The 12614-nt window shown below is 40.7% G+C and overlaps 1 protein-coding gene across 4 annotated transcripts in view; it reads left to right on the forward strand.

Moving 5' to 3' along the window:
- LOC132493519 (pyruvate dehydrogenase E1 component subunit alpha, somatic form, mitochondrial) overlaps positions 1 to 12614 on the forward strand; it is a 34849-nt gene that overhangs the window by 11699 nt on the left and 10536 nt on the right. For all 4 annotated transcript variants that reach the window (XM_060104167.1, XM_060104169.1, XM_060104168.1 and 1 more), the window contains exons 2-6: positions 8633 to 8692; positions 9265 to 9438; positions 10227 to 10353; positions 11055 to 11146; positions 11982 to 12074. In XM_060104167.1, the coding sequence (XP_059960150.1) occupies positions 8633 to 8692; positions 9265 to 9438; positions 10227 to 10353; positions 11055 to 11146; positions 11982 to 12074 (546 nt within the window). The remainder of the gene's footprint in view (positions 1 to 8632; positions 8693 to 9264; positions 9439 to 10226; positions 10354 to 11054; positions 11147 to 11981; positions 12075 to 12614) is intronic.

Genomic DNA, 12614 nt, shown 5'->3' on the forward strand with positions numbered 1-12614 from the left:
TCCGCTACTCCGAAGCTTTCCCCCTCCGCCACCTGTAGTCTCTGCCCGCGAAGGGGCTTGTAGTGTGTGGAAACCTTTCCTCCTTCACGGCTCCCTCCCACTGGTGCAGGTCCCGTCCCTATCCTATTGTCTCTGTTTATTCTTTTTTTCTTTTGCCCTTCCCAGGTATGTGGGGAGTTTCTTGCCTTTTGGGGGATCTGAGGTCTTCTGTCAGCGTTCAGTAGGTGTTCTGTAGGAGTTGTTCCACGTGTAGTTGAATTTCTGATGTATCTGTGGGGAGGAAGGTGATCTCCGCGTCTTACTCTTCCGCCATCTTCCCAAGCTCCTCCCAGTCAAAATCTTTGACCTTACCTTCTTGCTCTTTATTATGTAGAACTGTCATTCTTTCTTGCTGGGAATTTAGGATGGAGAAAGAGAATTTTTCCTTTTCTCGGTTACTGTTGCTTGACTGGTTTGGTCGTTAGTTTTCAGTCTCCAAGATGCACTTTCTGTAGTTGTATCTGGAAATTTATTTTGCAAGACAAGATATATATTTCTAGCCCCACAAAACAAAGTAACTGTCAAAAATAACATATCCGGGCTGCCCTGGTGGCACAGTGGTTGAGAGTCCGCCTGCCGATGCAGGGGACACGGGTTCGTGCCCCGGTCTGGTAAGATCCCACATGCCGCGGAGCGGCTGAGCCCTTGAGCCATGGCCGCTGAGCCTGCGCGTCCGGAGCCTGTGCTCCACAACGGGAGAGGCCACAACAGTGAGAGGCCCGTGTACCGCAAAAAAAATAAAATAAATAAATAACATATCCATTTCATGATTGCCAAACATAACCTTTTGTTTGTCACCTCATACTTGTCAACTTTACTTCTTCCCAAATTTCTCAATTTTCTTCACTTATTCTTAGATGTATTGGACTCTCTCAATCTTTAACTTAACTGAAGCATTTGTCTCTAGCATTTCAACTTTTTTTCTCCAACAATGTCATGGTTTTTGTTGGCTTTATTGGATAATGGTATATTGATGGGTGAAGAGATCACTAGGTAACAGCTTTCTGCCTATTGGCTTGTACACTTAGCAGATCAACCTTACCCCTTCTCACCAAGATCAAGTCCATTGCTACAAGTTGGATGGTAAGGTAACACACTGTATGAACATATCAAAAGTACTTTTTGTGGGATCTGAAGAACGTTCTTCAAGTCTGCATGAGAGGAAGTCATATTGGTTTACATATGTGTGACGTGGCAGAATGTGGCTAAAGTAGTACAGTCCTCCTAACTGATTAAATGTTTGTGGTCTAACCTGGACCTTAGCCATCACACAGAGTACTGTTGCTGTGAGCAGAGTGAAAAGGAAACATTTCTGGCAGCTTTTTACCCGCTTCCCCCCCACCAAGCAGTGACAGCCACCTGAACATCATCAAGGGAGCACTGGGGATTTCCCTGGCAGTTCAATGGTTAAGACTCTGCGCTTCCAATGCAGGGGGCGCAGGTTTGATCCCTGGTTGGGGAACTAAGATCCCACATGCTGTGCGGCGTGGCCAAAAAAAAAAGAAGGGAGCACTGGGACTCTTCGGCGGCCGTGTGGGTTTCAGGAGGCAGCTCGTGGGGGTGAGGTGCTTAAGGTGAGGTGACACAGACCTTGGAGCCAGATTTGCTGGGTTTGTACCCCAGCCCCAACAGTTAAGTGCTCTATGGCTTTGGGCAACTCAGGTAGCATGAATCTCATCAGCACAGAGAGAAAGCTTCACTGAAAACTCATTGCAGGTCCCACCCCCTCAACTCAGATGGCAACAGTGCAGTCAGAGGCCTGCCCTTCTAAGCCTCAGAATAGGAATTCTGTAGCAATAGGAATTGAGGTTAAAACACAGATGCCACTAATCTGCACACCAAATGGCATGAGTCAATGACACCAGCTCCGAGATCTGTTTTGAGCCCAAGCAATGGTCCAAGTTGCACTTAGGTCACTTTGCTTGATCTAACAACAGATCAACCTCAGAAAGAGGCATTTTTGTCAGAATTTCACCCACTGAAAAAACAGCTGGCTAATCTGGTTTTTTCCCAGTAATAAATGAGAAGCATTTATTTTTTTTAATTTTTGAATTTTATTTTATTTATTTTTTTATACAGCAGGTTCTTATTAGTCATCAGTTTTATACATATCAGTGTATACATGTGAATCCCAATCGCCCAATTCATCACACCACCATCCCCACCCCACTGCGGCTTTCCCCCCTTGGTATTCATAACGTTTGTTCTCTACATCTGTGTCTCAACTTCTGCCCTGCAAACCGGTTCATCTGTACCATTTTTCTAGGTTCCACATACATGTGTTAATATACGATATTTGTTTTTCTCTTTCTGACTTACTTCACTCTGTATGACAGTCTCTAGATCCATCCACGTCTCAACAAATGACCCAATTTCGTTCCTTTTTATGGCTGAGTAATATTCCATTGTATATATGTACCACAACTTCTTTATCCATTCATCTGTTGATGGGCATTTAGGTTGCTTCCATGACCTGGCTATTGTAAATAGTGCTGCAATGAACACTGGGGTGCATGTGTGTTTTTGAATTATGGTTTCCTCTGGGTATATGCCCAGTAGTGGGATTGCTGGATCATATGGTAATTCTATTTTTAGTTTTTTTTTTTTTTTTTTTTTTTGCGCAGTACATGGGCCTCTCACTGTTGTGGCCTCTCCCGTTGCGGAGCACAGGCTCCGGACACACAGGCTCAGCGGCCATGGCTCACAGGCCCAGCCGCTCTGCGGCATGTGGGATCTTCCCGGACCGGGACATGAACCCATGTCCCCTGCATCGGCAGGCGGACTCTCAACCACTGGGCCACCAGGGGAGCCCTATTTTTAGTTTTTTAAGGATCCTCCATACTGTTTTCCATAGCGCCTGTATCAATTTACATTCCCACCAACAGTGCAAGAGGGTTCCCTTTTCTCCACACCCTCTCCAGCATTTGTTGTTTGTAGATTTTCTGATGATGCCCATTCTAACTGGTGTGAGGTGATACCTCATTGTAGTTTTGATTTGCATTTCTCTAATAATTAGTGATGTTGAGCAGCTTTTCATGTGCTTCTTGGCCATCTGTATGTCTTCTATGGAGAAATGTCTGTTTAGGTCTTCTGCCCATTTTTGGATTGGGTTGTTTGTTTCTTTAATATTGAGCTGCATGAACTTTTTATATATTTTGGAGATTAATCTTTTGTCTGTTGATTCATTTGCAAATATTTTCACCCATTCTCAGGGTTGTCTTTTCATCTTGTTTATGGTTTTCTTGGCTGTGCAAAAGCTTGGAAGTTTCATTAGGTCCCATTTGTTTATTTTTGGTTTTATTTCCATTACTCTAGGAGGTGGATCAAAAAAGATCTTGCTGTGATTTATGTCAGAGAGTGTTCTTCCTATGTTTTCCTCTAAGAGTTTTATAGTGTCTGGTCTTACGTTTAGGTCTCGAATCCATTTTGACTTTATTTTTGTGTATGGTGTTAGGGAGTGTTCTGATTTCATTCTTCTACATGTAGCAGTCCAGTTTTTCCAGCACCACTTATTGAAGAGACTGTCTTTTCTCCATTGTGTATCCTTGCCTCCTTTGTCGTAGATTAGTTGACCATAGGTGCGTGGGTTTATCTCTGGGCTTTCTATCTTGTTCCATTGATCTATGTTTCTGTTTTTGTGCCAGTACCATATTGTCTTGATTACTGTAGCTTTGTAGTATAGTGTGAAGTCAGGGAGTCTGACTCCTCAAGCTCCGTTTTTTTCCCTCAGGACTGCTTTGGCTATTTGAGGTCTTTAGTGTCTCCATACAAATTTTAAGATTTTTTGTTCTAGCTCTGTAAGAAATGCCATTGGTAATTTGATAGGAATTGCATTGAATCTGTAGATTGCTTTGGGTAGTATAGTCATTTTCACAATATTGATTCTTCCAATCCAAGAACATGGTATATCTCTCCATCTGTTGGTGTCATCCTTAATTTCTTTCATCATTGTCTTATAGTTTTCTGCATACAGGTCTTTTGTCTCCCTAGGTAGGTTTATTCCTAAGTATTTTCTTCCTTTTGTTGCAATGGTAAATGGGAGTGTTTCCTTAATTTCTCTTTCATATTTTTCATCATTAGTGTATAGGAATGCAAGAGATTGCTGTGCATTAATTTTGTATCCTGCAACTTTACCGAATTCATTGATTAGCTCTAGTAGTTTTCTGGTAGCATCTTTAGGATTCTCTATGTATAGTATCATGTCATCTGCAGACAGTGACAGTTTTACTTCTTCTTTTCCAGTTTGTATTCATTTTCTTTTTTTTTTCTTCTCTGATTGCTGTGGCTAGGACTTCCAAAACTATGTTGAATAATGGTGGTGAGAGTGGACATCCTTGTCTTGTTCCTGATCTTAGAGGAAATGCTTTCAGTTTCTCACCATTGCGAATGATGTTTGCTGTGGGTTTGTTGTATATGGCCTTTATTATGTTGAGGTAGGTTACTTCTATGCCCACTTTCTGGAGAGATATTTTTATCATAAATGGGTGTTGAATTTTGTCAAAAGCTTTTTCTGCATCTATTGAGATGATCATATGGTTTTTATTCTTCAATTTGTCAATGTGGTGTATCACATTGATTGATTTGCATATATTGAAGAATCCTTGCATCCCTGGGATAAATCCCACCTGATCATGGTGTATGATCCTTTTAATGTGTTGTTGGATTCTGTTTGCTAGTATTTTGTTGAGGATTTTTGCATCTATATTCATCAGTGATATTGGTCTGTAATTTTCTTTTTTTGTAGTATCTTTGTCTGGTTTTGGTATCAGGGTGATGGTGGCCTCATAGAATGAGTTTGGGAGTGTTCCTTCCTCCGCAATGTTTTCGAAGAGTTTGAGAAGGATGGGTGTTAGCTCGTCTCTGAATGTTTTATAGAATTTGCCTGTAAAGCCATCTGGTCCTGGACTTTTGTTTGTTGGAAGATTTTTAATCACAGTTTCAATTTCATTACTTGTGATTGGTCTGTTCATATTTTCTGTTCCTTCCTGGTTCAGTCTTGGAAGGTTATACCTTTCTAAGAATTTGTCCATTTCTTCCAGGTTGTCCATTTTATTGGCATAGAGTTGCTTGTTGTAGTCTCTTAGGATGCTTTGTATTTCTGCCGTGTCTGTTGTAACTTCTCCTTTTTCATTTCTAATTTTATTGATTGATTTGAGTCCTCTCCCTCTTTTTCTTGATGAGTCTGGCTAATGGTTTATCAGTGTTGTTTATCTTCTCAGAGAACCAGCCTTTAGTTTTATTGATCTTTGCTATTGTTTTCTTTGTCTCTATTTCATTTATTTCTGCTCTGATCTTTATGATTTCTTTCCTTCTGCTAACTTTGGGTTTTGTTTGTTCTTCTTTCTCTAGTTCCTGTAGGTGTAAGGTTAGATGGTTTATTTGAGATTTTTCTTGTTTCTTGAGGTAAGCTTGTATAGCTATAAACTTCCCTTTTAGAACTGCTTTTGCTGCATCCCATAGGTTTTGGATCGCTGTGTTTTCATTGTCATTTGTCTCTAGGTATTTTTTGATTTCCTCTTTGATTTCTTCAGTGATCTCTTGGTTATTTAGTAACGTCTTGTTTAGCCTCCATGTGTTTGTGTTTTTTACGTTTTTTTCCCTGTAATTCATTTCTAATCTCATAGCGTTGTGGTCAGAAAAGATGCTTGATATGATTTCAATTTTCTTAAATTTACTGAAGCTTGATTTGTGACCCAAGATGTGATCTATCCTGGAGAATGTTCCGTGCGCACTTGAGAAGAAAGTGTAATCTGCTGTCTTGGGATGGAATGTCCTATAAATATCAATTAAATCTATTTGGTCTATTGTTTCATTTAAAGCTTCTGTTTCCTTATTTATTTTCATTTTGGATGATCTGTCCATTGGTGTGAGGTGTTAAAGTCCCCCACTATTATTGTGTTCCTGTCGATTTCCTCTTTTATAGCTGTGAGCAGTTGCCTTATGTATTGAGGTGCTCCTATGTTGGGTGCATGTATATTTATAATTGTTATATCTTTTTCTTGGATTGATCCCTTGATCATTATGTAGTGTCCTTCCTTGTTTCTTGTAATATTATTTTAAAGTCTATTTTATCTGATATGAGTATTGCTACTCCAGCTTTCTTTTGATTTCCATTTGCATGGAATATCTTTTTCCATCCCCTCACTTTCAGTCTGTATGTGTCCCTATGTGTGAAGTGAGTCTCCTGTAGACGGCATATATATGGGTCTTGTTTTTGTATCCATTCAGCAAGCCTGTGTCTTTTGGTTGGAGCATTTAATCCATTCACGTTTAAGGTAATTATTGATCTGTATGTTCCTATGACCATTTTCTTAATTGTTTTGGGTTTTTTTTTAATATAGAAGAATTCCTGTTTACTTTATTTTTATTTACTTATTTTTTAATGATGTTGGGGGTAGGAGTTTATTAATTAATTAATTTATTTTTGCTGTGTTGGGTCTTCGTTTCTGTGCGAGGGCTTCCTCCAGTTGTGGCAAGCGGGGGCCACTCTGCATCGCAGTGCGCGGGCCTCTCACTATCGCGGCCTCTCTTGTTGCGGAGCACAGGCTCCAGATGCGCAGGCTCAGTAGTTGTGGCTCATGGGCCTAGTTGCTCCGCGGCATGTGGGATCCTCCCAGCCCAGGGCTCGAACCTGTGTCCCCCGCATTAGCAGGCAGATTCTCAACCACTGCGCCACCAGGGAAGCCCCCTGGGTTTGTTTTTGTAGGTCCTTTTCTTCTCTTGTGCTTCCCAGTTATAGAAGTTCCTTTAGCATTTGTTGTAGAGCTTGTTTGGTGGTGCTGAATTCTCTTAGCTTTTGCTTGTCTGTAAAGCTTTTGATTTCTCCATTGAATCTGAATGAGATCCTTGCTAGGTAGAGTAATCTTGGTTGTAGGTTCTTCCCTTTCATTACTTTAAGTGTATCATGCCACTCCTTTCTGGCTTGTAGAGTTTCTGCTGAGAAATCAGCTGTTAACCTTATGGGAGTTCCCTTGTATGTTATTTGTCGTTTTTCCCTTGCTGCTTTCAATAATTTTTGTGTTTAATTTTTGCCAATTTGATTACTGTGTGTCTCAGCGTGTTTCTCCTTGGGTTTATCCTGTATGGGACTCTCTGCGCTTCCTGGACTTGGGTGGCTATTTCCTTTCCCATGTTGAGGTTTTCAACTATAATCTCTTCAAATATTTACTCTGGTTCTTTCTCTCTCTTCTCCTCCTGGGACCCTTATAATGCGAATGTTGTCGTGTTTCATGTTGTCCCAGAGCTCTCTTAAGCTGTCTTCATTTCTTTTCATTCTTTTTTCTTTATTCTGTTCTGCAGCAGTGAATTCCACCATTCTGTCTTCCAGGTCACTTATCTGTTTTTCTGCCTCAGTTATTCTGCTATTGATTCTTTCTAGTGTAGTCTTCGTTTCAGTTATTGTATTGTTCATCTCTGTTTGTTTGTTCTGTTATTTTTCTAGGTCTTTGTTAAACGTTTCTTGCATCTTCTCGATCTTTGCCTCCATTCTTTTTCCGAGGTCCTGGATCATCTTCACTATCATTATGCTGAATTCTTTTTCTGGAAGGTTGCCTATCTCCACTTCATTTAGTTGTTTTTCTGGGGTTTTATGTTGTTCTGTCATCTGGTATATAGCCCTCTGCCTTTTCATCTTGTCTGTCTTTCTGTGAATGTGGTTTTTGTTCCACAGGCTGCAGGATTGTAGTTGTTCTTGCTTCTGCTGTCTGCCCTCTTGAGAAGCATTTATTATTTCAAAAAAAAGGAAGGGAGTTGTAGAGAACATCTTCCTTCTGGTGCTGTTCAAATCATAAAACATCCCTCAAATCTTTTGTTTTTTTAAGTCAAGGAGTGCTAAGTATCTTTTCTTTTTTTGGGGGGGGTTTCTTTGCGGTACGCGGGCCTCTCACCGCTGCGGCTTACCCCGCCGCGGAGCACAGGCTCCAGACGCGCCGGCCCAGCGGCCACGGCTCACGGGCCCAGCCACCCCGCAGAACGTGGGATCCTCCCAGACCGGGGAACGAACCCACGTTCCCTGCATCGGCAGGCGGACTCCCAACCACTGCGCCACCAGGGAAGCCCTAAGTATATTCTTTTGTACATTTCTCACTAAGGTGTCTATCTCATGCTTTGTGTCGTTTAAAATATTTTTCTTTTAGTACCATTTCATAGAGAAGTGAATTGCCTGAAATAGGAGTTGAATCCTAGTTTTCTTTGAAGAATAATTCTGAAAGTAAAGCATTAGCTTGCTCAACTTATGTGGTTATGACTAAGAATAGCATAAACATACCCCACAGATTATCTAGTCTCTTCAGTTTGGCCATTAACTTCATTATATTTTCACTGTAATTTCTTTGAAAACAAAGGGACTAAATAGACGGGTTTCTGCAGTTTGCCTTTAGATGGGGGTACAATCATGTTTCATTGGCCAAAGCATGGATTCATTTTGGAGGACAAGATCCCAACACAGTGAACAGAATGGAAGATAAGCCCATGAATGTGTTAGGGCTCTTAGTGTTCTAGGACTGCATCCTGATAACTGATTAATAAGAATAATAACTCAAAAATAACTGACAATAAAAAGCACTAATATACTTGTATATTTTGATTTTTCAAGGCAAGCAGAGTGCTGGTGGCATCCCGTAATTTTGCAAATGACGCTACATTTGAAATTAAGGTAAGAGGTGTTTTGCTTCGTGTTAAATTTTTTTCCACAGGTACACTTTGATATATAGTTTTATCTTTGCAGTAGAGCATTTTGAGATTCATGCTTTTCACCATTTTATTCCAAATGTTCTAGAATCGAAGGTTCAGAGAAGTTAGCCAAAATTAGAATTTACTCCTTTTATGTAGCAGGTTTTTGGTAGTTTGGAGCAGGAGAGGAAGCTAAAAAAATTAAAGACCTACTCTAAGACTTAAAATGTGATTTGGTAACATGTTTGAATAAGAAGATTCTTAGAATGCTTCTTTGAAAGTTTGTCTTTCAACCTATAACTCAGTTGACTTCTAGGGGTTTTCAGTGAAAGTCATCTTAGAAAGATATCCTTCCTCCAAAACCCCATCTCATTGCACAGTGAGTTTTATGAAGGAATCAGAAGCAGTATGCAGCATTTCTGATGTGCTCGTGTGCTGGTTTTCAAGTTCAGTATTTGCTGGTTTTCGACTTAAATATTTCGAGTTAGATCTTAGAATGGGTTGGCAGTGTTTACATTGTAGTGACTGAGAGATAACTGTCTGATTCCATTTCAGAAATGTGATCTTCACCGGCTGGAAGAGGGCCCTCCTGTCACTACGGTGCTCACCAGGGAGGATGGGCTCAAATACTACAGAATGATGCAGACTGTTCGTCGAATGGAGTTAAAAGCAGATCAGCTATATAAACAGAAAATTATTCGTGGTTTCTGTCACTTGTGTGATGGTCAGGTGGGTGGTAGTTTTGTAATCAAACTGTGTTACTTAGGAATTGAAGTATGGTGTGTGTTTATTGGCTTTTACCCTGCCTTATCTGCCTGAAGGATTTGAGGCTGGTATTTTAGAATAAAAATGAGAATGCTGAGACCTGCTAGGAAGCTTATGCTAAAGAATTTACTCATGTATCATATTGCTGACTTCCTGTGCCATTACAGCATTATGATCACCTGTACTGAGTATACTTTTGGGGGAAGGGTTTTTGTTTTGTTTTTTGTTTTGTAGGTTTAGGCCAAGGTTTACAAAATCAGATGCCTACCAGGGACCAGTTAGGTAGAGTGAAGGCTGCCAGCTGTATGAAGAATCGAGAATGGTGACAGGGACTAGTGGTGAAGTGGAGCAGACAGGCCCCACCCGCAGGGGTAGTCATAACTGGCTGGTCGTCCAGCCAGTTGGTGCCATGTGGAAATATGGGGCTAATGCTTCCTGTTGCTGATGTCTTCGAGAGAAGACAGACGTCTCCATTTTCATGTGAAATTCCCCAATATTTTAATGTTCACATTTGATTCAGGATTTTTACAAATCACCATACAGGCTTAAAAGAAACAACGTATCTGTGGATTGCCAGTTTATGGCTCTGGCTTGGGCCTTACCCTCTACTCCTGTTTCTGGTGAAAAATAGAGGTACTTGTTGTTATTAATGAAGAGCTCTACTGGGCCAAATGTTTCATAATAGTCTAGGGAACCTTTTAACTAGAGATGTGTACTGTACTAACTCATTGCTGCTTCTTTCTTGAATGCAGGAAGCTTGTTGTGTGGGCCTGGAGGCCGGCATAAACCCCACAGACCATCTGATCACAGCGTATCGGGCTCATGGCTTTACGTTTACTCGTGGGCTTTCTGTCCGAGCAATTCTCGCAGAGCTTACAGGTTTGCTATTAATTTACCAAAAGGGGAAATTAAGTTTTCAGATCACCTATTAAGATGCTAACTGTTTATAAGTTAACACTGAAACCTTTTTGAGGGTTAAAAAAAAAAAAAAAAAGCTGAAACCAAAAAAACCTCTCCCTTTTGGTGCTCTGGTACCTCTATTGTGCTTTTGGGTAAACTGACCATTTTTGAGGTTATCTGGCCTCTCAGGTAAAAGGTCATCTCTATAAAATCAGAATAGTGTTTATCACTCAAGCATGCCAATAGAAATCTAGCAGAGAAAGTAAATTGACTATAAGTATTTCATTGGGTAGAAATTAAATTCTAGGAATCTCCTCAACAGTCCCTTTGTCCCCCTTGACTCTTATAACAGTGTAGGAGAAATCAGGTGTTTGTAACTGGACAAAAAAAAAAAAAAAAGTCTAGGGTACCACACTAACATCTGAAGAAAACTCAGTGATTAGAGAGCTGAAAAAGTTGGAAAGGTCAAGGACATGGGACTGGTCTGACCTTCATTATAAAAGGGCCAGGAGACGGGGAGGACTTGTCTATGTATTTGCATAGAGGGACAGGTGCTTATGTAGTTGAATCGGTTTCTGAGTTCTAATGGTTGAGCCTCTACGTAAATACTCAGGGTGTGTTTTTGTTTGTTTTATATATTTGGTTTTTGATGTGTCATGTTTGTGTGGTGCCACTTCTAGGACGAAGAGGAGGTTGTGCTAAAGGAAAAGGAGGATCAATGCATATGTACGCCAAGAACTTCTACGGGGGCAATGGCATCGTGGGAGCTCAGGTAGTTGAGGACTAGGATTGTATGATGTTCTGGATTTGGCCCTGGCCCACATCTGTGCAATGTTTTGTACCCCAGAGAACTTCCCTCTGAAGTACTTCAGTACTTGGGGGGCACGGTGTGCTTTAAATGACCTCTTGCTTCATACTCTATCATTTGATCATTTAATAAATAGATTTGGACAGTGATTTAAAATGTTTCCTGTGAGGTATTTGTTATGTTTTATAAGTAAGCAAGAGCCTCTAGCAGTAGAACTATACCTTTGCCGTTTAATTGGTATTTAATTGCTTTGTCACATCCTCTCGGGCACACCTGTCTCCCTGCTGTAGACAGTGCTGGCACTGGTACCAGGCCAGGAGAAGCAGGTGGTCAGGATCTTAAGGGCCTAGTTTGAATCTAAAGCCAGCTTCTGTGGTTATGCCGTCCTCCTTGTTCTCATCAGTTAGTAGATAATGAACAAGTAACAGTAGAAGATCATATCTAGATTGTTCGGTTTACTTTCTAATATATTAAGGTTCTAGCATCTGGGTTATTTTGTTTGTTTTTGGAATTTTTTTTAATCCTTGGTTTCTTTTTTTGGCCTTCTAGGATTAGCAGTTGAATCTCTGAATGCATAAATGTTATTGCTAAATGGTTGACATAGAATACGATAGTAGTTATTTGTGTTACTTTGCCAGTTTGTTTATAATATTGGGGGTGGGGTAAGCAGAGACAGGGTTGGGGTAGGGACAGTGTCATTTCTATCTCACATTCTGGTCAGAGTTAACATTCAGAGCATTAACTTCTTCCCTCACAGATTTCTGTGGTTCCTTTCTTGGTTGTCCTTATTTAATACTAGGTGCCCCTGGGAGCTGGGATTGCTCTGGCCTGTAAGTATAACGGAAAAGATGAAATCTGTTTGACTTTGTATGGTGATGGTGCTGCTAATCAGGTGAGTATGTGTCTCTTAACTTTCCAATAATGATTACAGTTTTATGTCCAAAGTGTTGAATATTCATAGTTCAGTTTGTGGCGAAGTAGTATATTGCTTACTAGTTAAAATGGCCATTTACATGGCAAGCTAAAATTTGGTTTTGTGGCCACGTTAGAGATTTACCTCCTGGCATTGTTTCATGAGCACTTCATATAGGTGCACTCCTCAGAGTACGCTCACCTTTGCTCTACCTCAGTGCTCCACAGACTCTGGGGAAGGACTGATGTACATTTTAATCCTTGGCAAACCAGTTCTTAAACCAGTACTGTAATGTACAGATTCATTCTCCTGAATGCCAAGGCACTGTCAGACCCCTCATAGTTTCTGAGCCCTGACTCTTTTTGCTCTTCTCTCGTGGTCTGAGTAATCACCAGTCCGTGGCTGACACCCTGCGAGGCCCTGCTCTGGATGCTGATTCTCAGACACTGGTTCACTCTGGTTATCCAGAGGGTCTCATAGAATTTATAATGAAGCACAAAACTAGGCAGCTGTAGTACA

Source organism: Mesoplodon densirostris, chromosome 7 (assembly GCF_025265405.1).
Source record: "Mesoplodon densirostris isolate mMesDen1 chromosome 7, mMesDen1 primary haplotype, whole genome shotgun sequence".
In the NCBI taxonomy this organism is placed as follows: Eukaryota; Metazoa; Chordata; class Mammalia; order Artiodactyla; family Ziphiidae; genus Mesoplodon; species Mesoplodon densirostris.